Genomic DNA, 24,869 nt, shown 5'->3' with positions numbered 1-24,869 from the left:
CTGATTATCCAGGGAAAGGGCTAGGTCTCTAGAAGGAGAGAGAGAAATATAATTTATAGAGCTAGGACTTAAAGCTAAATTTAATCAAAGTCATAAAGACCCTCGGTTTCAATTCTTCTCACTTGTATTTGTACACATTTTAGATTCTGAAGAGTAAAGTCTTTCATTATCAGAGATGATTGCTATGTAGCAGTTGTAAGCAGACTTAAAAATGAAAAACTTTACTGGCATTACACTGAGTTTTTTTCAGTTATACCTTGGTCTTTACTGGGCTTTGTTTGGAGGGATGGTGGTCGTTAATATTTTTTCCATCTTATTTAAACTACTCTCATTTTGAAAACTGATAATAAATGGAGAAAAGTTACCAGTAGCATACAGTAGAGTTAGTCTCTTGATTAAAACAAATTGTTCTAAAAGGATATGTTTTTTTCTCTTAGTGTAAGCCTTTTGATTTTGCTTTACCAAAATTCTCAGGTAATAGAACAACAACAAAAAAGATCACAAAACAAATAAAAACATCTGATCATAAAAGGAATGTTTTCTCAGGATTGTGAAATGACAAACCTTTTGATTTTTTATTTCTGTTTACTCCCTCAGAAAGAGAACATGACTTAGAAGTGTTTTTAAAAACAGCTTTTTTATTTGACAGTCTAATCATTAAACCTAGTGGATGTTTGATTTTTTAAAAATTAAGAATAAGCTGTTTGGAGAAAGGTATGATAAAAATCCAAACAAAAAGAATAATTTAGCAGAAATGCATGTACAAAATTTCCAGACTTGTACATGTTTATGAAAAAGTTTGACTTTTTAAAAGTCATTTCTCTGGCCCTGGTTGATGTGGCCCAGTGGATTGAGCACTGGCCTGCAAACCAAAGGGTCACAGGTTTCATTCCCAGTCAGGGCACATGCCTGGGTTTCAGACCTGGTTCCCAGTGCGGGGTGCACAAGAGGCAAGCACACATTGATGTTTCTCTCCCTCCCTGGCCCTCTGTCTAAAAATAAATAAAATCTGTAAACAAAACAAAAGAAAATACATATTAAAAAATAGAAAAGTCATTCCTCTGATTTATTAAATTGAAGATTATTTTGTATAGGTTTATTTGATTATTAGATTATCATTATTGAAGCTGCATTTTTCTTTGGGCTTTTTTGGTTAAACATTTAAAGTTTTTGCTACTTGTGCTAGTTTTTCTTTTTCTTTAGACAGCAATTTTTAAATGTATTTTATTTTTAATTATTTTTTATTGATTATGTTATTAAAGTCCCAATTTCTCTCCCTTTGCTCCCCTCCACCCAGCACCCTCCACTTTCTCGGGCAGTCCCCACACCTTCGTTCATGTTCATTGGTCATGCATATAAATTCTTTGCCTACTCCATTTCCTATACTGTACTTTACAACTCCGTGGTTATTCTATAACTACCAATTTGTACTTCTTAATCCCTTCACCTCTTCACTCTTTCCCCTAGACCCTCTCTGCCCTCTGGCAACCATCAAAACATTTCTGCATATATGGTTTTGTTTCTGTTCTGCTTGTTTGCTTAGTTTGTTTTTTATGTTCAATCATTGATAGATATGTATTTATTGTCATTTTATTGTTCATAGTTTTGATCATCTTCTTTTTCTTATATAAGACCCTTTAATGTTTCATATAATAATGGCTTGGTGATGATGGATTCCTTTAGTTTTTCTTGTCTCGGAAGCTCTTTATAGCCCTTCAGTTCTAAATGATAGCTTTGCTGGGTAGAGCAGTCCTGGCTGTAGGTACCTGCTTTGCATGACTTTGACTGTTTCTTGCCAATCCCTTCCAGCCTGCAAAAGTTTCCTTTGAGAAATCAGCTGACAGTCTTATGGGAACTCCTTTATAGGTAACTAGCTGCTTTTCTCTTGCTGCTTTTCAGATTCTTCCTTTATCTTTAACCTTTGGCATTTTAATTATGCTGTGTCTTGGAGTGGGCCTCTTTGCATCCATCTTATTTAGGACTTTCGGTGCTTCCTGGACTTGTATGTCTAGTTCCTTCAGCAAATTAGGGGAATTTTCTTTCATTATTTTTTCAGAAAGTTTTCCCATGTCTTGCTCTTTCTCTTCTTCCATCATCCTTATGATGTAAATGTTGGTATGCTTGAAGTTGTCCCAGAGGCTCCTTACACTATCATTATTTTTTTGGATTCTTTTTTCTTCTTGCTGTTCTTATTGGTTGTTTTTGCTTCTTTATGTTTCAAATCATTGATTTTATTCTCTGCTTCATCCACTCTACTGTTGATTCCCTGTAAATTGTTCTTTATTTCAATTAGTGTATCCTTCACTTATGGCTGTTTCTTTTTTATGCTGTTGAGATCCTCACTGAGTTCCATGAGCATCTTTATAATCAGTGTTTTGAACTCTGCAGCTGATAGATTGCTTATCTCCATTTCATTTAGTTCTTTTTCTGGAATTTTGATCTGTTCCTTCATATAGGCTATGCTTCTTTGTCTCCTCATTTTGGCAGCCTCCCTGTGAGTTTTTATGCGTTAGATATACCTTCTGTGACTCTCTGTCTTGGTGGTGTACCCTAATGTAGTAGATGTTCTGTAGAGTCCAGTGGCACAGCCTCCCGTATCACCTAAGCTGGATACTCAAGGTGTACCCTTTGTGTGGGCTGAGTACACCCTCCTCTTGTAGTTGAGCCCTGATTGGTGTTGGAAAATCAATGGAAGGGATTTGGCCAGGCCAATCAGCTGCAAGGACTGGTCGTGACCACTGACTACTGACCTCCACCCTCCATGGAGGATCTTGGAGGCCACTCCACAGGGCAGGACTTACCTCAGCAGGGCTCTAGTGCCTGCTGAGTCTACCTCTTGACTGTGTCAGTTGTGGAAGTTGTTAGATAGCGGTGATCTGACGTGGTATATAGCTGTTTACCAGGTGCACAGGCTCTGGGATTTCCCAGGAGGTGCAGGCCAAGGTCAGCCACCACCTGTGTTCTATCTGGGGCCACTTGGCATAAGCTATAAAGCAATCTGCAGATAGCTACTACTTGTGTAGGGCTTGGAGGTGGCCAAACATGGCCAGGCTGTGAACCAAGGCCAGCTGTTATTAGTGCTGGGCCTGGGGCCACCTAGCAAGAGGTTGGGGGTAGGGGGGAGGCTTGTTGAGGCCAGCTGGTGATTGTTTGAGAGGATATAGGAAGATCTGAAGTATGAGGTAAGATAAGGCATTCATATGGAAAAGTGACAGTTAAGAGTTTGGGTGGGCCCAAACTCTTGGGGTAAGTTGGGTGGCACAGAGCCACAAGGAATCATAAGGGTGGGGCAAACAATGTGAGTCAGACTGATGGACTCTCAGATATGGTGCCTGCTGCTCTATGGCTCTGTGGGGGAGGGCTCAGAAAAGGAACAGTGGCCTCTGCCAGCAGTTCTGTCTGTCAGAAAGCTGTCTCCCAGCTCTCAGCCTGATGCCAGACACTGAAGCTCCTCCCCATATGCCACTGGTGCCTTTCAAGCTATTGTCCTGGTCCTGAGGCTCACAGGGAGTGAGTCAGAGTAAGTCTGTGCATGGGCCCTTTAAGAGGAACTGCTTGGGAGTATATAATTTCTTCTGCTCACTCAATCCCCACTGGTTTTTACCACCAGAAGTTATGGGGACTTAACCTTCCTGGCACTGGAACCCTGGGCTTGTGGGGCTGGGATCCCTCGCTCCCAAGATATCCCTCCTGTTGGTTATCCACCACATGTGGGTGTGGGATCAGCCCATTCTGCATCTCTGCATCTCTGTCTCTCTGGATCTACCCCGCTCCTACCAGTGTGGATAGATGCAGGTTCTTCTTTAATTCTGTAGTTGTGGACTTCCATTTGGCTCTATTGCTAACAGTTCTGAGTGATGGTTCTTGATGTAGTTGTGTGAGGAGGTAAGGCATGTTTACCTAGGCTGCCATTTTGGAAAATCTCCCACCTGTGCTAGTTTTGGCAATGTGTGTTTATACTACATTTAATTCAATTTTTGCAAATAGTATGTGTGTTATATGGCTACTTCTAGGACATTTTTTTTCTCCTTTGGCCAGATATAACTGAAAGAGAATCTTACTTTGTGAAATAAATCAAAATATTTGTCAATGAAGCTTATTTTTCACTATTGAATTTCATTATTGGTGGACTGGAACTCCTAAAATTATGTCTTTCATCAACATTGCTAGCTGTGTTTTTTTATTTTGTTTTGTTTATTTACTTTATGTATTGTTAAATATAATTAAGTAGAGGAGCTTCTTAAAACAATAGTTTAAAGTTTATATAAGATAGAATTTTGTGACTTTTTTTTTACATAATGGTAAGGACATCCTAAAGTAGTCACCCCTAAATGCCATTGCTGCTTCTGTTAGGTGCCTTGGTAAACAAAGGGTAGAACTCGTGGTGCTGGTTCTTCTAAACAATATGGCGACTGTGTCACCAAGGAAGTTACAGGCTTTATATTGGTCTTTTGTTTTAAATGGAACATTTATTTGTTAAATATAGGATTATCAAAAGTAGGTTTACAGTTGTTTGTATGGAAAATAATACAGTAATTAATAAATAATAATACAAGAATAAGATGTGTTTCGCATACTAACCATTGTAAACCTATTTTTGCTCCATGCTGTATTTTAGTTAATGACTCACTTGCACAGAAATAGCTGTCTTGAATTTAGTATTTAATTCCACAAATGTATTGAGTATCTGTCAAATACTGTTCTAGTCAACAGTAGTTATTTCCTTTAAGATCATCAAAAGCTGCCCTAGCTGATGTGGCTCAGTTGGTTGGAGCATTGTTTCATAGACCCAAAGGTTTGAGTCCCAGGCAGGGCACATACTCAGGTTGCAGGTTCAGTCCCTGGTCAGGCCCATACGAGAAGGCACCTAATTGATGTTTCTCTCGCACATTGATGCTTCTCTCTCCTTTCCTCTATATCTAAAATGAGGGGAGGGGAAAGCCCTTGTGTAAGGATTTTTTAAAATATCTCAAAAGCCAATGTTAAAAATTTTTTTTTGGTTTGGTTTTTAGTTCAGGATAAATTAAGGACTGTGTATATACCCTTTGACCTTAGGGTAGCATAGGAAGCAAATTGTTTACTGTGACCTGTGCTGGTAAGTCAAAAGCTTTTGTATGTAGTTATTTAGGTACTTTTTAATAAATAATGGTGCTTGACAGTTCATAATAAATTTCAACTGATTTTTCATTAAGATATTAGAAAACTTTAGTTTGACTTTCTAATACAGCAATGAATAACACAAAGAACATTGGTTCCAAATGTTTAATTATTAACCTACCACATTTACTCTTTGTGGTAGTGAGAGCAAATATAATAACTTCAGTTTACTTAGCTCCTGGGTCATGGAAAATAACTCATTGATGAAATAGTAGAAGGAGTTGAACTAAGAACATAATTTAGGGGCTGATAGGCCAAAAAATAACTTATTTTTCTGCCTATATATGTTGTGTCTAAATTTATATTTATAAAACATTTTAGGAAAAGCTTTTTTATTTTATTTTTAAAAAGATTTTATTTATTTATTTTTAGAGAGAAGGGAAGGGAGGGAGAAAGAGAGGGAGAGAAACATCAATCTGTGGTTGCCTGTCATGCATCCTCTACTGGGGACCTGGCTCTCCACCCAGGCATGTGCCCCGAGTGGGAACAGAACCGGCAACCCTTTGGTTCACAGGCCTACACTCAATCCATTGAGCCACACCAGCCAGGACAGGAAAAGCTTTTTTAAAAACGTATAATTTTTTCCCTGATATTTCTTAGAAGCATTCTATGTAAATTTTCATAAAAGTGATAAGATAATAAAACTTTCATCTTTTCAACCTTGTATTCAGGGCTGTCACAGTATACTTCATATTAAAGATTATGTTTTCTACACCTTTATTCTCCTTTCCCTTTTTACTATGCTTAATTTTATGAAAGTGGCCAAGGCTTATTTTTAAATACCATACAAAAATACAACACTAAAAAGGAAGTACTTTTGATAAGGAACTGTATTTTGCATACTCATTTTCATATAATGTCAAATAGATGATAATATGTTTAAGTTGGAGATAACAAGACTTTATTATATTCTTGTATGTGCAAGTAGTGATGGATGTTAAATTTTTTTTATTGATTGCTATTGTATGAGGGATCATATTTTTATATACTTTTTTATGTGTATATATTTTAGCCTCTTGTAGAAGAAGCAATTCCAAATCTTCACAGCCCACCAACCACAAGCACCTCAGCCCTAAACAGCCTGGTGGTCTCTTGTGCATCTGCCGTTGGTGTGCGAGTGGCTGCTACATACGAAGCTGGGGCCTTGTCTCTTAAAAAAGTTATGAACTTTTATAATACAGCCCCTTGTGAACCTGGAGCTCAGGCAGGCAGTGGTTCCATAGGACCAGAAGGTCTGAAAGATAGCAGAGAAGAACAGGTTAAACAGGAATCAATGCAAGGAAAGAAAAGTTCAAGTCTTGTGGATATCAGAGAAGAAGAATCAGAGGGAGGCAGCCGAAGACTCTCCCTCCCTGGATTGCTGTCACAAGGTAAGGAAATAGCCAGGTTTTGTGAATTGACTTGTACTGAATCCAAATGCTCCTGACATCACATACTATATTATTAGCTTTCCAAACCATATAAATACTATCCATACTTTCCATACTATGTAAATGGTATGTGGATATATAATATCCATTATATAGTATGGATACTATACTTTCCATACTATATAAATGAGCTTTCCAAATTGCTAAAGCTGACATTGAAATGTCAAAATTTATTTAATGATGGTTTTAAAAGAAAGTTACAAATAAAAGAAAGTTACGTATTTGTCTGCTCTAGAAATAAGTTTAGAACCTAACTTTTTTATGATGTTTGCTCCCACTTATGAACTTTATTATGAACCTTATTTTGTTCTGGAATGTAGCAATGGCTTCCTTATTTCCTAGTTGGGGCCTATACTCCAGGTAGGTGAAGTTGCTGATGTCACCCTTGGATATATGCATAGTTACATACTTGACCTGAAAGTATAGATAATTTTAAGCATCAATAAGAGAAAACCTTCATTTTCTGAAACCACTAGCAGTAAATGCTTAGAATATTAAGAATATTATGCAGTTGCTCCTATGTTTCTCCATCAGTTTAGGAATCTTAGTCATGTAGACTTCTGCTTCTCAAAATGTATCCTACACACCAGCAATTTCAGTAGCATCTGGGAATTTGTTAGAAATGCAGGATGTCAGGCTCCTCTTCAAACCTAACGAATCAGAATTTTCATTAGAACAAGATCCCCAGGTGACTAGTATGCACTTTCAAGTTTGAGAAGTATTGCATTTGACTAGGAGTTGGCAAACTTTTTCTGTAAAGAGTTTAAGAGATATATTTTATGATTTTCAGGCAATATGCATAATCTCTGTTACAACTACTTAACTTTGCTGTTGTTGCTTAAAAGCAGCCAAAGGTAATAGATAATGAATGATCAAAGGTATATTCCAATAAAACCTTATTTACAAAAATAAGCATTGGGCTGTATTTGACCCACTGGCTATAGTTTACTAGCCCTTGGTTTGCATCATTTTGTGCAAAGCTCCTATACCATAATATAATTTACCTTTTCTTCTCTGTTCCTTTTTCCTACACTTGTTCTGCTAAACTCATTACACTTTCTTGTGCTACTGAGCACTTAAGTTATCCTGCCTCCTAATTCTCATTGCCACTAGATTTTCATCTACGCAAATAAAACCCATAGCCTTTCTTAATTTGAGTATATGTGTATAAAGAAAGCCCATGAATTGTATTAAGTCTGAAGAAGAATATTGTGCCAAAATTTTCTTATTCTTAAAAGTCCTCTAGCATTTTATCTTTGAGACATCTTTGATCACAAATGTGGAATACTGATTTTTGTTACACAGAAATGTCATACAGAATAGGGTTCTATGAACAGATGTTTGGAAGGGACCTGGATTAGACAGATATAAGCAGGGCTTTTAATCACAGGACTTGTCAGTCCCTTTAGTATGTTAATGTATGTGTGACTTTACAGGCTGGTAGTGGAGGATAGAGTGTAGTAGGCAGCATTTGCCAAACTCATTTGACTATTTTTGCAGAGAGCCTATAGACTAGGCTTCACAAAACCATGTTAGTGTATTTCTTTGAAAATCAATAGTTTATCAGAATGATATCTCTTTCCCCTCCCCCACTCCTCATCTGCTCCCTCACCCTATCTGTGGTTTGTTTCAGTTTCCCCCAGGCTGCTAAGAAAAGCTGCACGGGTGAAAACACGGACAGTGGTTCTAACTCCTACATACAGTGGAGAAGCAGATGCACTCCTACCTTCTCTGAGAACAGAGGTGTGGACATGGGGAAAAGGGAAGGAAGGGCAGCTGGGCCATGGCGATGTTCTGCCCAGGTGAGTGCTGCCAGTATTCACTGTTAGGAAGTGACTTAAGTAACCTGTCTCCTGCAAAGGTCTTTAAATCTTTATTTCCTCATAGAGCAAATCTGGTCTCTTCTAATTCAGAATTATTATACACTATTAACTCGGATTTGAAAAACAGCTGTCATCTTAGTCTCGAGTTTGCTCCTAGCAATAAAGGACTTAGGTACCCATGGTGTACCTTTCCATCCCATCTTTGATGTACAGGGTTGGGCAAAAGTGGGTTGACTGTTGTTCGTATGGAAAATAATACAATAATTAAGAGAGAATAATGCAAGAATAAACTGTGGTTTGTGTACTCAGTTTGTACACAGCTGTACAAACCTACTCTTGCCCCACCCTGTATATTCATCTTGAAACAGGAAAGTGTGTTTGTGATAAGGTTGCATTTCATTGAATGATTCAAGTTTTTAACTCATAAAGAAAGAACCAACATTGTTTTAGCTTCAAGGATATTTCTCAGCTGCTGCCAGAATAACTGTAACTGCAATATTAAACCATGTCTATCCATATAACTCAGGGAAAAACTGTTGTCTAAGGGGAAATCTTATGATATTAACAAATTAGACATTTGTGAAGGTGTATAAATTGAATGATTATCTAAAGTAGTCAGTTAATGTCTCTATTCTTAGCAGAGTGTAGGCCACCGTGGCATTAAAAAAAAAGACTTAACTCCTTCCTGTGGTTATATTTCATTGTGTCCTAAGTAGTCTCTGTACCATATGACTCATTTAGTAGTTATATGATTCTTAACATGTTCTGAATTATGGTGGTTAATTAGTGATTGAAAGACAAAGATTAAAACTATCCAAAATTACTTCCATTTAGGAGTAGCTTGAACATATATCCATCATTTTTATTTCACTGTTTTCTTTTGAAATGTTTATTATTACTTGAAAGCACTTACTATATAATTTGAGAAAAGTCTTGATTCTAGCTGCAAATATTTACGTTGAGTTTGTGTGCATGTGTGTGTGTGCTTTTCTTTAAGGCTTCAACCGTTGTGTGTGAAATGTCTGGATGGAAAAGAAGTAATCCATCTGGAGGCAGGTGGTTACCATTCTCTTGCACTTACTGCAAAATCTCAGGTAGGAGGCAAACTATTAAAAGCTTTTCTACGTTTCATGGAAGACCTGAGTAACAAGATTAAATAGTATTTATTATCTGCTGTGTGTCAGGCAACAGTCCCATATTTCACTTGATCTATCTAGTGTTTTATGTTGCATAGCAGTATTTCCATTTTATAAGAAGGTTTAGAGAAATTATGTAACTTGTCTAAAGGCGCACATGTGATAGTAGAGTTTGGATTAAACACTGGTCTACCTGTCAAAGAATCTTTCTATAATGTGCTTTCATGTAAAAACAGCTCAAACTTTTCCAGGGTATTGGTGAGTTTCCTTAAGTAAGACACTAAAAAAAGAAAACAAAGGCATTTTTCTCTTTTAAAATTGTGGGACCTGGGTACTTCCAGTCAAGATGGCTGCATAGGCATAGATGGCTTGTCTCTTCACACAACCACATCAAAATTTCAACTAAATTATAGAACAACCATCACATCAGAAATCAAATAGAATGGAAGTATGACAACTAAGGAATTAAAGAAACCACATCCATCCATACTGGTAGGAGGGGCACAGATGTGGAATAGACTGGTCCCACACCCACGTGTGGTGGATAAAAATCCGGGAGGGATATTATGGGAGCTAGGAGTCCCAGCCCCATACAAGACCCTGCAGCCCAGGATTCCAGTGCTAGGAAGATAAGTCCCCACAACTTCTGGCTGCAAAAACCAGCAGGGCTTGGGTCAGTAGAAGAAAACTGCTGGAACTCCAAAGAGTTACTCTTAAAGGACCCACACATGGACTCACCTATTTAGACTCCCAGCATTAGGGTAGCAGCTTGAAAGGCACCAGTGGTATATAGAGAGAAGCTGAAATATCTGGTATTGAGGTGAGCAGAGATCATTGTCCCTTTTGTAAACTCTGCCCCCACAGAGCCAGTACGCTGGTGCCATAGCTGAGATTACATCAGCCTGACTAACACTATGTGACCTGCCTTGGAGATCCCCAGAGACTCTACCCCACCCAACATAGGGGCCCATTGAAGTGGCTTTTCCATATGAATGGCTGGTCATGGCTCATGCTTCACAATGTCCTAAATCCTCTCCAACAAGCAACAGCTGGCTTCAGTGAATCCCAGGCTTGGCACTAGTAGTCAGCCTAGATTCACAGGCTGGCTTCACCTAGGAATCTCCAGGCCCACCCAGCACAAGTACCAGCCATCTCAGATTGCTTTATAGTTCAGGTAGGGTGGCTCTGGGCAAAACATAGGTAGGGGCCCACCTTGGCCTGCACCTCCCAGGAAACCCCAGCGCCAGTGTACCTAGTGGACAGCTGCAGACCATGTCAGACCTCCACCACCCTGCCCCTGCACAGCTGATTCTCCATGGAAGGTACAGGTTAGTGGTCAGTGGTCACAGCCAGTCCTTGGAGCTTACTGGTCTGTGTAAGTCCCTCCCATTGATCTGCCAACAGCAACCAAGGCTCAACTACAAGAGGAGGGTATACTTAGCCCATATGAAGTGCATGCCTCTAGTACCCAGCTTGGGTAATAGGGGAGACCGTGCCACTGGTATCCTACAGGATAACTACTACATTAGGCCACACTACCAAGACATGAAGTCCAAGCAGCTCTACCTAATTCATAGAAACAAACACAGGGAGGCTGCCAAAATGAGACAAAGAAAATGGTCCAAATGAAAGAACAGATCAAAACTCCAGCAAAAGAGCTAAACAAAATGGAGATGAGCAATATATGACATGTAGAGTTCAAAACACTCATTATAAGGATGCTCATGGAACTTAGTGAGGACCTTGGCAACATAAAAAGGGTCCAGTCAGAAACAAAGAATACACTAACTGAAATAACAATTTACAGAGAATCAACAGTAGAGTGGATCAATCCAAGAATCAAATCAATGATTTGGAACACAAAGAAGCAAAAAACAACCAATCAGAACAGCAAGAAGAAAAAAGAATCCAAAAAAATGATAGTGTAAGGAGCCTCTGGGACAACTTCAAGCATACCAACATTTACATCATAAGGGTGATGGAAAGAGAAGAGAAAGAACAAGACATGGGAAAACTTTCTGAAAAAATAATGAAAGAAAATTCCCCTAATTTGGTGAAGGAACTAGACATACAAGTCCAGGAAGCACTGAAAGTCCTAAATAAGATGGATGCAAAGAGGCCCACTCCAAGACACATCATAATTAAAATGCCAATGGTTATAGATAAAGAACCTTAAAAGCAGCAAGAGAAAAGCAGTTAGTTACCTATAAGGGAGTTCCCATAGGACTGTCAGCTGATTTCTCAAAAAAAAATTTTCAGGCTAGATGGGAGTGGCAATAAATATTCAAAGTCATGCAAAGCAGGGACCTACAGCCAAGATTGCTCTACCTAGTAAAGCTGTCATTTAGAATCAAAGGGCCAATAAAGAGCTTCCCAGACAAGAGAGAAATAAAGGTGTTCATCATCACCAAACCATTATATGAAATGTTAAAGGGACTTATTTAAGAAAAAGAAGATCAAAACTATGAACAATGAAATGGCAACAAACACAAATCTATCAAAAATTGAATCTAAAAACCAAACTAAGCAAATAAGAACAACAGAGACAGAATCATGGATATGGAGAACGTTTTGATGGGTGCCAGATGGGAGGGGAATGGGGGATAATGGGTGGAGAGTGAGAGGATTAAGAAGTACAAATAGGAAGGTACAGAATAGCCACAGTACAGTGTAGGAAATGGAGTAGCCAAAGAACTTATATGTGTGACTCATGGACATGAACGATGGTTGGGGGATTGCCTGAGGGAGTTGGGGGGCAGATATTGTTTGAAGGGGGGCAAAGAGGGAAAAATCAGCACAACTGTAATAGCATAATCAATGAAATAATTTTTTAAACAAATTGTGGGACCTGAAAGTGACCTCCAGAATCACTTAAAGCCAGGACCATATACATAAACCCTCCTTATAAAAGTAGTTGTTTTAAGTTATTCTTAAATATATAATATAATGATTCTTCATCATTTCCTTTATCTTTTTAGAAAAAGTCAATGAAAAATTCTAAATGCATTAAATATTTTATTTTAAATTTCACATAGCAGGCTAGCCAAAAACTAACATAGCACATATAAATAACTATGAATATTAGGAAAGAAATGGATAATATATTGCTATTAACATGACGAATCATCTAAAAGTCTTTAAGAGATTAGGAATGTGGTTAGTTATAAAATAAACATAATTGCTAGCTGCCTTATACACACAAAGTAAAGTAGAAAACATGCCAAGGAAAAAAGCTGTTCACAATGACAACAAAAGTATTAAGGAAATAGGAATAGTCTTTGGAAATATGTAGACCCTCTATTACACAAACTCAAGAACTCTTCTAATAGGTCATAAAAGAAGATAGAAATAAAGGGAGAGAGGTTTTATTTTCAGATGAGAAGAGTCAGTGTTGCAAAAATGCCACTTCTTCCTTGGTCATTAAATCAGTACAGAGTAAATTCAATACAATCCCCCAAATATTCCAATATAATATTTACAACTTCATAAAATGACTCCAAAACTGTTCTCGTAGAGTGAAGATAGGCAGTGAGCCACATAAATTCTGAAAATGAACAGAAAGGGTGGATTAGAATTAGCCATATAAATACATTGTGAAAGTACAAAAAGATGGTGGAACAGAAATATTCCTGTAGACTAGAAATAGACCCAAGTAATGTGATGAAAATGGGCATTTCAAATCAGTCAGAGAAACAAAACTAAGTGTTCAATAAGTGCTGTTGGAACCACCGGCATCTTATTTGCAGGATAAAATTAAGATAGCTTTACATATTCTACTTCTGGATGAATTAAAGACATATGTTTACAAAATAGACCCTTACATGTGAAAGAACAAATTTAGGTGATTTGTAAGAAATAACCTTAGGAGTAGAAAAAGACATGACATCAAAACCAGAAATTAGTAAGGAAAGATGATATGTTTGTCTACTTAATGAACAATCCTAAACAACAAAAAAAATACAAAACAAAATTTAAAAAAAAACCCCACAAACAAAATTAAGATACACAACAAACTGGGAAAAAACATCTGTAACATACATGACAAGATGTTACCTGACATATAATGAAAAATTGTCATAGAATATTTATTTATATAGAAATGTTTATATTCTATTTATATTCTATTCATGAAAGAAGAAACAGAAATGGCCAGCAATGAGTGAAAAGGTAGTTAACCACTTAGTAAACAAATTGAAACTGAAATAAGAGTAACATTTATTTCCCCCTATCGCATTAGCAAGAATTGCATTTAATGCTAAGTGTTAGTGAAATGTGGGGAAAAGGTAGAGACATTGCTGGTGAGAATGCGCATTGGACTGTGCTGGAAGACAGTTTGTCAGTATATATCACAAATCATATTTATTGACCCAGAGTTCTTTGCCTGGAATTTATCCTAAGGAAATAGATACACAAGTATGTATATTCAAAAAAATTAATGTAACTTTATATTAACAATTTGAAAGAAATTATTTATATACTTACTAATTGATTAAACTATGCTCATAGTAAGGTTCTATGTAGTTATAAGTGATGTTGTAGCTCTATGTTTATTGACATAGAAAAAATATCAAAGCATACCATTAAGTAAAAAATACCAGGTCACAAAACTGCATTGATAATAAAGTCCATTTTGCACTTTACAATTTGTATGTACATTTTATCTAGTAGGCATTAAAATTTCTGGAAGCATATATTTGTGTGTTCCGAAAACAAAATAGTAGTTGTTTATAAGTAGTCAAATCACCAGTGGTTTTCACTTTTAAAGAAGTTCTTTATACTGTCACATTTTTGCACAATGACCATGAGTTACTTTTATAATGAGAATAAACAGAACTACTTTTATTTTATGCATTCCCGCTAATCTAGTTTTTTGTTTTGTTTTGATCTATAGTGGAGCATTGGTACTTGTGTTTCTCCGTTAGTGACTCTTACATGAAAAGGCTTTCTAGTCATTCCAAAAGTGCTCCTATATACAGGGCAAAAAATCATGATTACTTTTTTTTTGCAGCACTTGGCTATATTTTTTATCACTTTCTTTGTAAGTGACAGTGTAAAATAATTTCCTGGAATTAAATCCTGGCTCTGCTACTTACAAATTAGTTTTCTATCTGGGCCAGTTTGCTTATCTGTAAAAAAAAAGAATTATGAGAATGAAACATTAATTAATACACAGAAAGTATTAAGAACAATGCCTGGCAGATAGTCAACACTTGAAAAATGTTATTGTTAACCCTTAGATTCTGTCTTCCTATGTACTCTATCTACCTGTTATCTATGGTCTTGTTTAAAATAAATTTCCTTAATATCTGTTATTTTAAAGAGTAGAAAGACTAGTATAAATTACTAGTATAAGTAATTTGTGAAAGGACTTGTATAAGTAATTGATGTATAACTATTGGTATATATGTGTGTGTATATATGCATGTGTGTATATGCATGTATGTTGTTATAAAGGTTTAGAATTGATGTGCCAAGTCAGATTCACAACCCTTACCTACTTTCTTGTGGTTTTCTAATAGGTTTACTCATGGGGTAGCAATAGCTTTGGTCAACTTGGGCATTCCGATTTTCCAACAACAGTCCCTCGTCTTGCAAAGGTACTTTTGTGAACTTGAAGCTTCTATATCAACTTATTCCAGAATTCTAAGTTATAACACTTTATATTTCTTAATGTCATGTTGTAAAACAAGATATGAAATTTGTAACCTAAATGTGTCTTGATATACTTAATTTAAAAACTATATATGAAACCACTTGTTTTCAAGCCAAATGTTACATTTTTGATGTGTTATATTTACTGATGTGTTGTATTTCTTCTTAGCTTCCACTGTTCATTGAACATTTATAGTTTTCTTTATCCTTTTATAAAAGTAAAAATGATGAAGTTTTTTCTTTTAAAGCAAGTGTTTCTAGGACTATTATGTAGACTTCTGAACTTTATATACTACCAAATGCCTACTCTTCGACTTCTCACTCAATTTTGACTTTTACATAACATTATTTGGTGGTGTTATGTCTTGTTTTGGTTTCTTTTATATACATAGTCATGGTAGTAAAACCTTTTTTGAACCTTCTCGTTTTCTGTAGTGAAACAAAGTATAGATGATTTCTTCACTGCTATGTGAATTGGTTTTAGTTTATGTAATGCTATTCAGACGTTGGTCATTTCTAGTCTCTTTGTTGCAATTCTAGAAGAATGTTTTTCAACCTTTTTTCTCCCCCAACACCCTGAAGAAATACCAAATCCTCATCAATAGTATTGACTTCTTATTCAAGAGTTGTTTGGCTTTTGAGGGGTGGGGTAGTGAGTAGGGAATGTGCATGGTGGTAGCCTAACAGAATGGAATATGGAGCTCAGGTATGTGTGATTTGATTCTGGTATCTTCCACACATCAAGACATGCTCCCTCTACTCAAACTAACAGAGACTAAAAAAGGATAGTTAACCTCAGTCCAGTGATTCATGTTAATACATACCCCAATGATTCACCCATGTATTCAGTGTGCACTTGGATGCACCACTGTGTAAGAGTTTTACATGCTGCCTTTTCTTCCAGCAGACTTAGTTTTCCTGGAAAGGAAAGATTTAAATAAAACATCAGGGAACAGTTATTACTTCTAGCTCTAATCTTAAATATTTTCATTATAAAACATTGTAGTGGTAAGGTATTTAATTTCTGCTATTTTATCACAAGTAAAAATATGATAAATCATTGTTCCTTGTTTTTTGTTCATTTGAATAAATTACAACATGCATTTATTCATACTTAGGAAGGTTTTATAATGTAGCATGAAGACCCTGGAAATAAATTTTTTATTTAACATTTTAGAATCAGGCAAGAAAGAATAGAGTTTGTTATTGGGTTGGCCAAAAAGTCCATACGGTTTTTTCTGGAAAAAAAAAGACACATTTTTCATTTTCACCAATAACTTTATTGATTTGGATATTTTGAATATGTCAGCTATCTCCCACGTGGTATAACATTGATTGTTTTCATTTGATGTCTCTATTTGATTGCTATCAACTTCAACTGGTCTTCCTGACTGTGAAACATTGTCCAGAGAGAAATCTCCAGCCCAAAACTTCTCAAACCACTTTTGACATGTTTGATCAGTCACAGCACCTTTTCTATACACTGCACAAATATTTTTTTGCATTTCAGTTGTGTTTTTACCTTTCTTGAAATAATAAAGCATAATGTGCTGAAAATGTTGCATATTGTCTTTCATCTTCAACATTAAAACAGCTACACAAAAGTTTACCAATTTTTTATTTTTTTAATGCATGCTGATATGACAGCTGTCACAATACAATCTAACAAAATTGTTTGTAGTGAAATTAAAGATAACTAAGCACTACTAGAGTCATCTTAGGGAAAAAAACAAATGAACATTTTGGGCAACCCAATACAAGGTTTTAGTTTCATTACTCTTTAAATGTACGTACAAAGATATAGCATTAGGAATTGGCTTTTCTTTTTTTTTTTAATTTGAGGGAAGGGTGAGAAAAACAACTTGAAGTCATTTTAATTAAAGTCAAGGTAGAGTGAGATTTGAATTAGTTTTGATTAGAGACTAAGAAGACTCTGGAGAAAAAATTTTTCTCTGCAAAAACAACAGTAAGTTACTTATCAGGAGAGCCTGAATTTGAGAAGATAGTGTCATGTGGGAGAGGATAGCTATAAAGTTGTCGAGATGTGCACACACACACATTCACTCACTCAGTCATTCACGCAATCACCTAACGTAGTGTTTGGAACCTATCTAAACACACAGAATCTAATAGAAGTTTTTATTTTGCTTATCAGTCCAGAGCCTAGGAGTCATGGCTGAAGTTGGGTCTGGATGTTGGGAGCAGTAGTTTTCATAGCAGAACACTTTCCTCAAATGAATCTTATGCAGAATTCCATACATGAAACAGATACACATAGAACTACTTTTGTTGAAGAGTGGAGGGGGGTGGGGACAGGTCCCTGGCACCTGCCTTTCCATGGTGGCTCCTGAACTATGTGAAACCCTAAGGTTTGAAAACGATTAGTTTAAGGCATACTTTGCCATACATCAGAATCACCTGGAAAGCTTGTTAAACAGATTGCCAGGTCCCAACCCCCAGAAGCTCTGTGGCTGCAGAGTCTGCATTTCTAACATATTTCTAGGTAGTTGCTGCTGCTGCTGCTACAAAGATTATTTGTTGTGAATCACTGGTCTAGGGGATCCATGTAAATAAAATTATAAAGGATCCTGTCTGTTTCAGCATCCTGGGAGTTGGCACATCAGAGAGGTAGTGAGTTCCAAGTGGGAAAACTGAATTTTAGCATTCAGTTGGCCAGAATGGAATTTAGCGTTGTTAGATTTTTTTTTTAACCTTAAGTTTTTTGCACACAGCCAAATGAGAACAGACAAAGGTGTGTGCTAGCTATCGGAATAGGGCTTCAGAAGTTTCTGGTTCTCTTGACTGTAGTACAGGCGAAGTCCTATGGGGACTTAAAAATAACAAAAAATCAGATCTGTATTTTTTTTTAATTCCAATTATTTAGATTTTTATAAAAACAATCCAGTTCTAAATTTAAAACTGAACAAAGGATTTCTTCTTACCCCTCTGTCTGTTCTGCATTTGATTAGGTACATTGTCTGGTAAATTTTGCCCTCGGAGATATGACTGATTTTGCACCACACTTGTTTAAGTAGCCTAATACTTCAGTTCCTGTGGATCCGAAGTTCTGTCTGATTCCTTCATCTTGGACAGACAATATCTTGCTGTCGTTGCAGGTAAACAGTAAAAATGGAGTCTGGAGTGTAGCTGCAGGCCAGGATTATTCCCTGTTTTTGGTGGATACGGAAGACTTCCAGCCTGGGTTATATTACAGTGGCCGACAGGACCCTGCAGAAGGTGACAGCCTTCCAGAGAATCACAGTGGCACTAAGACTCCAGTACTTCTCTCCTGTAGTAAGGTGAACAGGAATTGGATCCTACGGCCCACATTCTATAGTGCACGAGAAGTATTTTGTTTTTGTTATTTGTATGTTTACCTGTTGTTAAGTATCTCTGACTGCCGTGTTTAAAATTGCAAGCCCCTCCCTGGCCAGGTGGCTCACTTAGTTGGAGTGTCATCCTGTGTACTGAAAGGTTGCAGGTTCAATTCTCAGTTGGGACGCTATGGAAGGGAACAGATTGATGTTCTCTCTCACATCGATGTTTTTCTCCCCCAGCCCTCTCTAAAATCAATAAACTTATATTCTGCTGAGGATGTAAAAAAAAAAAGTTGCACGCCCTTTCCTTCATCCCTTATCTCCTTTTTCTGACTTATTTCACTCCATACTGCCTGTCTCCACCTAATACACTATATAATTTACTTACTTTGTCTATTGTCTGTCTTTAACCATAAGATTCATAGGAGTAGGGCTTTTAGGATTTCTTATTTACTTTGTATCCTTGTAAATACTTTATGAATGCTTGTTGAATTAACACCGTAATGTAGGAATATTAAAAAGTACATTTCACAGTGATGTTTCCTGACTGCATTTGTGGATCTCATAGAGGTGAATGTGGAAATAAAGAGAGTAGATGAATTTTTAACTATAACTGGGAAGTAAAAATTTCAGGGGCCTCACAGGTCACCAACAGTGCTCTGTTTCCCATGTCTTCCCTGCTTCTCTTAGCTTTTCATTTTATTTACTACTGTTTATCCCTTTTTCATTCATTGATCTGAATTTCTTTGCTTTCCTACTTTCTAACTCTATGTCATAAACTTAAATCATTGGCCTGTTTCTGTGTCATCGCCTCCCTCCAACCCCCCCACTAAGGTGACTCACCTCCTCAAAGTGATATGCCTCCAGGAAATTAACCTTCAAAGCTAGTACATTCTGGATTTCTTATTCTTATTGAATAATATATCCTATGGACTTTTCTTTTCCTTTGTTTTTTTCTGGCTAAATATGTAAGCTATGAATGTACAGAAACAAGATCTTTCTTGCTAAAGGCAACGCTGGCCAAGATTTAGCTCTTAACCTGTGTGTGTGTGTGTGTGTGTGTGTGTGTGTATATCCTGTTATTCCAGACATACTAATTGACTCTTTGTAGCTGTTGGCCCTGGCTCCACATTCCCCATCCAAGATGCCACAGTCCAGATAAAGGATGAAATGTCCTGATGAAAAGGATGAGGCTACAGTGTGCCTTTAGTTACAGTGGAATTTTAATAGGCTGTTGGATCTGCAGCTTGGTTGCCTAGTTTAATAGTGATATGTGAATGAAGACGTTGAATGTTTTTATTCAGTGGTGTCATAGATAAATGAAAAAAGTATCTTTTAAAGAAAATCCCTGTATGTTGTAAAGTATTTTTAAGAGACAAGATAATTCCCAGTCGTTTGGTATTTTAATCTATAGCAGATTCCTCTCTGCTCTCATTTATCCTATTTTATGCAAAAAGGAGTCCTGAGACATGTAACCACATCACTTGGATTTTTGTCTGTTTAGGGTATATGTCTCTGGTTCTAAACACATGTAATATAAAATAAAAAGGTATTTTGGCAATAAATAAAAGTATAGTACATGTAGTTATATATAGATAACAGTGGTGTGCTGGTAAGCCATCTCCAAAATTCAAATCCAAACAAGACCAAAAAGCAATGATCTGTAGTGTTTGCCATTGGGATGGAGGGTAATTTTATTATTGCCAGTTTCAAACTACCAATGGTTTTGTTATCAACTTGCAAAATTCTTGAATATTTACCAGCTGGCTCTTGCCAGATGATATAAGCCACCTCCAATGCTCAAACTGCTACTAGTAAGTTATACTTTATCTTTCATCTTTTTTTGTCCTCTGTTTTAGCTTGGATATATAAGTAGAGTGACAGCAGGAAAAGACAGCTATCTAGCCTTGGTGGACAAGAACATTATGGGATATATTGCCAGTCTCCATGAGTTGGCTGCCACGGAAAGACGGTTTTATTCAAAACTTAGTGATATCAAATCTCAGATTCTCAGGCCTCTTCTCAGTTTAGGTAAGTAGAGCACTCTTGTTTTATCTGTTCTTCCTACATCACAACTAAAACCTTTGAGTTATGGTTTATCCCTTTCTTTCCATTCTCTTCTTTCTGTACACAGGCAGTCAACACCTTGCAAACTATTCCCACTTTTTCAGTAGCCTAGCTGCCACTGCCCTAGCGTACCGCTTCCAGAGCTCCTTTTACTTGTGGAAGTAGAAAATGGGGCTTTCCAAATATGCACGCCAGAGAAGTAGAAACAGCTTTTTGGGAAAGTAGATCCTAGGAGCTAGACTTCTAAACAACACTTCTAGCCCCACCAGTCCTTCTAGCCCTAAGATAACTTACATTATACCACCCAAATTTTTCATTTTCTTTGTTTTAGCTCTTAGAATTATGTCAAATAGAGATTCATTTGGATTTACATGTAGAATGCAGACTGTTGCAATTGTTGACAACTGTAACAGCATTAAGGGTCTTATCCCACGTTAGCATGAATTGAGTAAATCTGATTCCTTTTCTTAGCTGTAGTCAGCTACAAAAAAGATTGAAGGGGAGGAGATATTATAGAAGAAATGGATTATGATGGTCCTAGACAGTGTGCTACTGCCAACAAAGGCTAGGTACCTGAGGCCTCTAGGAGGTTAGAAAAGAATACCAAATGGGGATTGGAGGGGGCAGCTATTAAAAAATAAACTTCCCTTATTTTAAAATGTTTTCTAGGTTTGGCCTTGCACTCAGTAAATGGAGAGAAAGTATTCTTTCTCTTTCTCTTCCCTGTACTCCTTGGCCCCCTCTGAGGACCCAGAATTCAGTACTCGAGTAATTCAATACTCTAGTAATTAAATGCTACCTTGTTAGTACACCAGCTTTTCCACATTAAGGTGACATTGGCTTTTATGGACAGGTTCATTGTTTTTAGTGGGAAACCATCTACTTTTCAAATAACTAACTTACTGTTTCCTTTTTAAGTTGGAGAGTATCTGCATTTAAAAAAAATGTATTTTGCTTATTTAAATGTTGTAGAGGCCCCTGCTCTGTAAATCCCCTTCAGTGGGTGGACCCAATACCCCAGGACTTTGGCAAGGGAAAGGAAGCAATCCAAGCTGCAGACTTCCTGCATTGCTCTGCAAGGAAAGTGCAGTCTGCCTTTTCTCTGTCCTGTTTTCTGGTTTCTAATGTTGGTCTTACCTGGTCTGCCCATCAGCCCTACTACTTGGTGAGAAGTCCTGAAAATTAGGAATTTTGGATTGGGAAAAAGCAAATAATCTCCTGATGCCCTCTATAAAGTTTAGAGCAACCCGGGCAGTCTGGTTTTTGGACTGCCCTCTCTGTACTGAAGTGTTGGGCTTGTCCAAGGGACAAGTTGAACAGAAGTCAGTACAAAAAGCTGAAAATGTTGCAAAGATATAACTACTTTGAGTAGTTATGAGTTTAATTCCTGGCTGTCAATAATTGTTGAGTGAAATTAGACAGTCCCCTTCTCGTGGCTTCAGGTTACTTATCTTCAAAATGAGAGGAGAGTTGGATTAGCTCAGTGGTCCTTAAATTTGGCTGGTCTTCAGAATTACTTGAAAAGCTTTTCTTTTTAACATACCCATCCTGGGGTCTTAACCCTGGCCTACTGAGTCAGAACCCATGAGATCACTGTGAATGTGTTTTTAACAAGTTCCTCAAATGACTGGATTCTGTGATTTCTCAAGTTGCCTTCTTTAATACTGTGATTATTTGGGTTCATACATTTCATCATGCTAAATATTTTTAGAAAAGGGGAATTCATAATCTTGATCATATGGAAGTATTCAGGTAATGAATCTTTAGGTTATGTTATCATCATCATCATCTTGTTACAGAAAATTTGGGCACCGCAAGTACTGTCCAGCTGTTGCAGGAGGTGGCAAGCCGATTCAGTAAGCTATGTTACCTAATTGGTCAGCATGGAGCCTCACTGAGCAGCTTCCTTCATGGGATAAAGGAAGCCAGGAGCTTGGTCATTCTGAAGCATTCAAGTCTCTTCTTGGATAGTTATACAGAGCAAGTATCCAGTCCCGTGTCATGTTCAGTCTCTGCAGGGTTCTTCTGCCAAGGAGAACAGCTCCTTAATCAGAAGAGACTAGATTAGGGAGAGTGATATAAGGTAATAGAAATTGCAAAGCAGTATTTTAATCTTAAGCCAATTATAGTTCTGCATTGCTAAAATTTTAGTTTTCTCTAAGGGGAAAAAAGGCTTAAAAATAATTCTCATATTTCCTTCTATATTCTAGCAGAATGATTGATAGTGTACTTTACATACAATGTACTGTGATACATATGAATATGTAACCATTCCCTTTAGAGAATTTGTTTACTTAAGTAAATTATATTAAAATTTGAGGAAATAAGTAACTAAAATTATTTTAAGATTACTGATTGTAAATACAGAGTTGTTCTAATGTCTGGTTTTTACTGTTGTGTAAAGGGAAGGTTTAAAGACCAAACTGTCTTTAAAATAAAGATATTTTATTAATAAAACTGAGAATAGTTATCTAAGGCTCTTTTCATGTTTTTCAAGTAAAATATCCCAAATATATATGAAAATTTAAATATTTCTCACTTTTTCTTAATTTGAATTTTGACATTATGATGTAGGACATAATTTAAATGTTACTTTAATATATATTAATTTTTACTGTTGATCTGAAGTATAGGTTTTCTTCTTTGACTGAATACCCTCTAAGGGCCAGGCTCTGTGTGAAGCTCCAAGACCACAGCAGCCACAGCGCAGAGGCAATAAAAAGCACCAGCCTCAAGTTCATGTTCTGTTGGTGTTCTGTTTAGGTTATTTATAATATAAGTAATGTAGGTTTATTTTAGAAAATTATGCAAATAAAGATTATCTTTATGTCACCCATAACCTTCCATCAGAAATAACCATTGTTAATCATCTTAATGTATTCTTGCTTATTTAACATATATGTACAAATAGACGTACGTGATTTTATTTCTAAGTAAAGTTTAATATACTTGAAGCTGTTGTCTGGGAGGAAAGGCCCTGATTAGAGTCTTTTAACTCCTCATCTTTCAGACATAACAACATAATTAGATATCAGTTTACTTTTTAAGCTAAGTTTTGTTTGTGTGAAGGTTTCGGTTTTATCAGTATAATTTTTTCTTTTTTGACTTGCATTCATCACAGTCTGTTCTTTTTTCTTCTGTTATACTTAAGAATTTATGCTTGAAATGCTTTTTATTTTGATGTCATGGGCTATTTTTAACATAAATTATTCATATAGATGGAACAAGAAAATTTTATTTGTAAATTTAAAAAATTATTTTTAATTGTAAAATACATGTAACAAAATTTACCATTGTAACTATTTTTAACTGTATATTACCTTGGGCTATTTTTTATCTTGCCTTCTCTTTCAAAGGCAGTTGATTCCATTTGCCAGCCCAAGAGTACAGAAAAAATGTACATGGTTCAAAGCAGTATATCAAGACTTAATCTCTAGCAGTAGATCAGTACTTTAACCAACACTTTCTAATGCTGTTTCACTCAAGTTTTTAAAACATATTTTCTTACTGTTTCATCTCTGTTCTTTATTTCTGAAGACTTAATTGGAAAACCCAAAGTGGAGATTAGAGAAATTTTTCATTAAAAATCCAACAATTTTAATCATACTTTCTCAAATTTAAGTCACAAAGTAAAATCTACCCGATAAATTCTAGTATCTTCTGCATAACTTTAGGTGTTTTTTAAATTTCCTATTATGTTAACATCTTTACTAAAATGGAGTATTTTCTCCCCTGATTATTGTGATTATTGCATGACCTGCCCTTCTCTTCAGTTCTTCATAGTTCATCAGTGTTGATTTCACAAAAGTGCTGAAACTCATTGGTGAGGTACCAAGAAGTATCCGTTCTGGATGCTTGTTCAAAATGCCAAAGAACTAATATACATTTTAACACTAATGTACATGTGTTTTCTTTTTTGCTTAAGGTATTGTACATCTATGACAAATTTCCTGGTTATGGGAGGATTCCAGCTTCTTGCTAAGCCTGCCATGTAAGCATTCTGTTATCATTCTGTCAACAAAAGGTCATGTTTTAAAGTGTTTTGTGTTTTTGAGTGCCCATGAAAAGCTTTTACCTGGTTATTTTACCAAATGAATCAAAATGTAGACTCTTACTAATCCTTATAAAGTATAGGTATTACCTATGATTAACAATGGAAGTAGTATGGTACCGAAAAAAGCCACAAGATCTGAGTCTTTCTTTGTTGCTACCACATATTATTTCTGACAGCCCTCTTCACCAAATTGAGCTTAATTTTTTCCTCTGAAAAATGGGAATGTGTGTGTG

At 36.5% G+C, this 24,869-nt stretch overlaps 1 protein-coding gene across 5 annotated transcripts in view; it reads left to right on the top strand.

The window, feature by feature from the left end:
- Positions 1–24,869, top strand: part of ALS2 (alsin Rho guanine nucleotide exchange factor ALS2) — a 77,241-nt gene that overhangs the window by 17,009 nt on the left and 35,363 nt on the right. For all 5 annotated transcript variants that reach the window (XR_006786699.1, XM_045847597.1, XM_045847594.1 and 2 more), the window contains 8 exons: positions 6,170–6,527; positions 8,221–8,389; positions 9,408–9,504; positions 15,066–15,143; positions 18,315–18,497; positions 20,375–20,546; positions 22,382–22,562; positions 24,508–24,573. Coding sequence is in view for 4 of the 5 variants with exons in the window: in XM_045847597.1 (XP_045703553.1) it covers positions 6,170–6,527; positions 8,221–8,389; positions 9,408–9,504; positions 15,066–15,143; positions 18,315–18,497; positions 20,375–20,546; positions 22,382–22,562; positions 24,508–24,573 (1,304 nt within the window). In the remaining variant the exon portion in view is untranslated. The remainder of the gene's footprint in view (positions 1–6,169; positions 6,528–8,220; positions 8,390–9,407; positions 9,505–15,065; positions 15,144–18,314; positions 18,498–20,374; positions 20,547–22,381; positions 22,563–24,507; positions 24,574–24,869) is intronic.

This window comes from Phyllostomus hastatus, unplaced genomic scaffold (assembly GCF_019186645.2).
Source record: "Phyllostomus hastatus isolate PE091 unplaced genomic scaffold, TTU_PhHast_1.1 phas_contig_57, whole genome shotgun sequence".
In the NCBI taxonomy this organism is placed as follows: Eukaryota; Metazoa; Chordata; class Mammalia; order Chiroptera; family Phyllostomidae; genus Phyllostomus; species Phyllostomus hastatus.
Note: the sequence above shows the minus strand (reverse complement) of the source record. Positions and strands in the feature narration are given on the sequence as shown.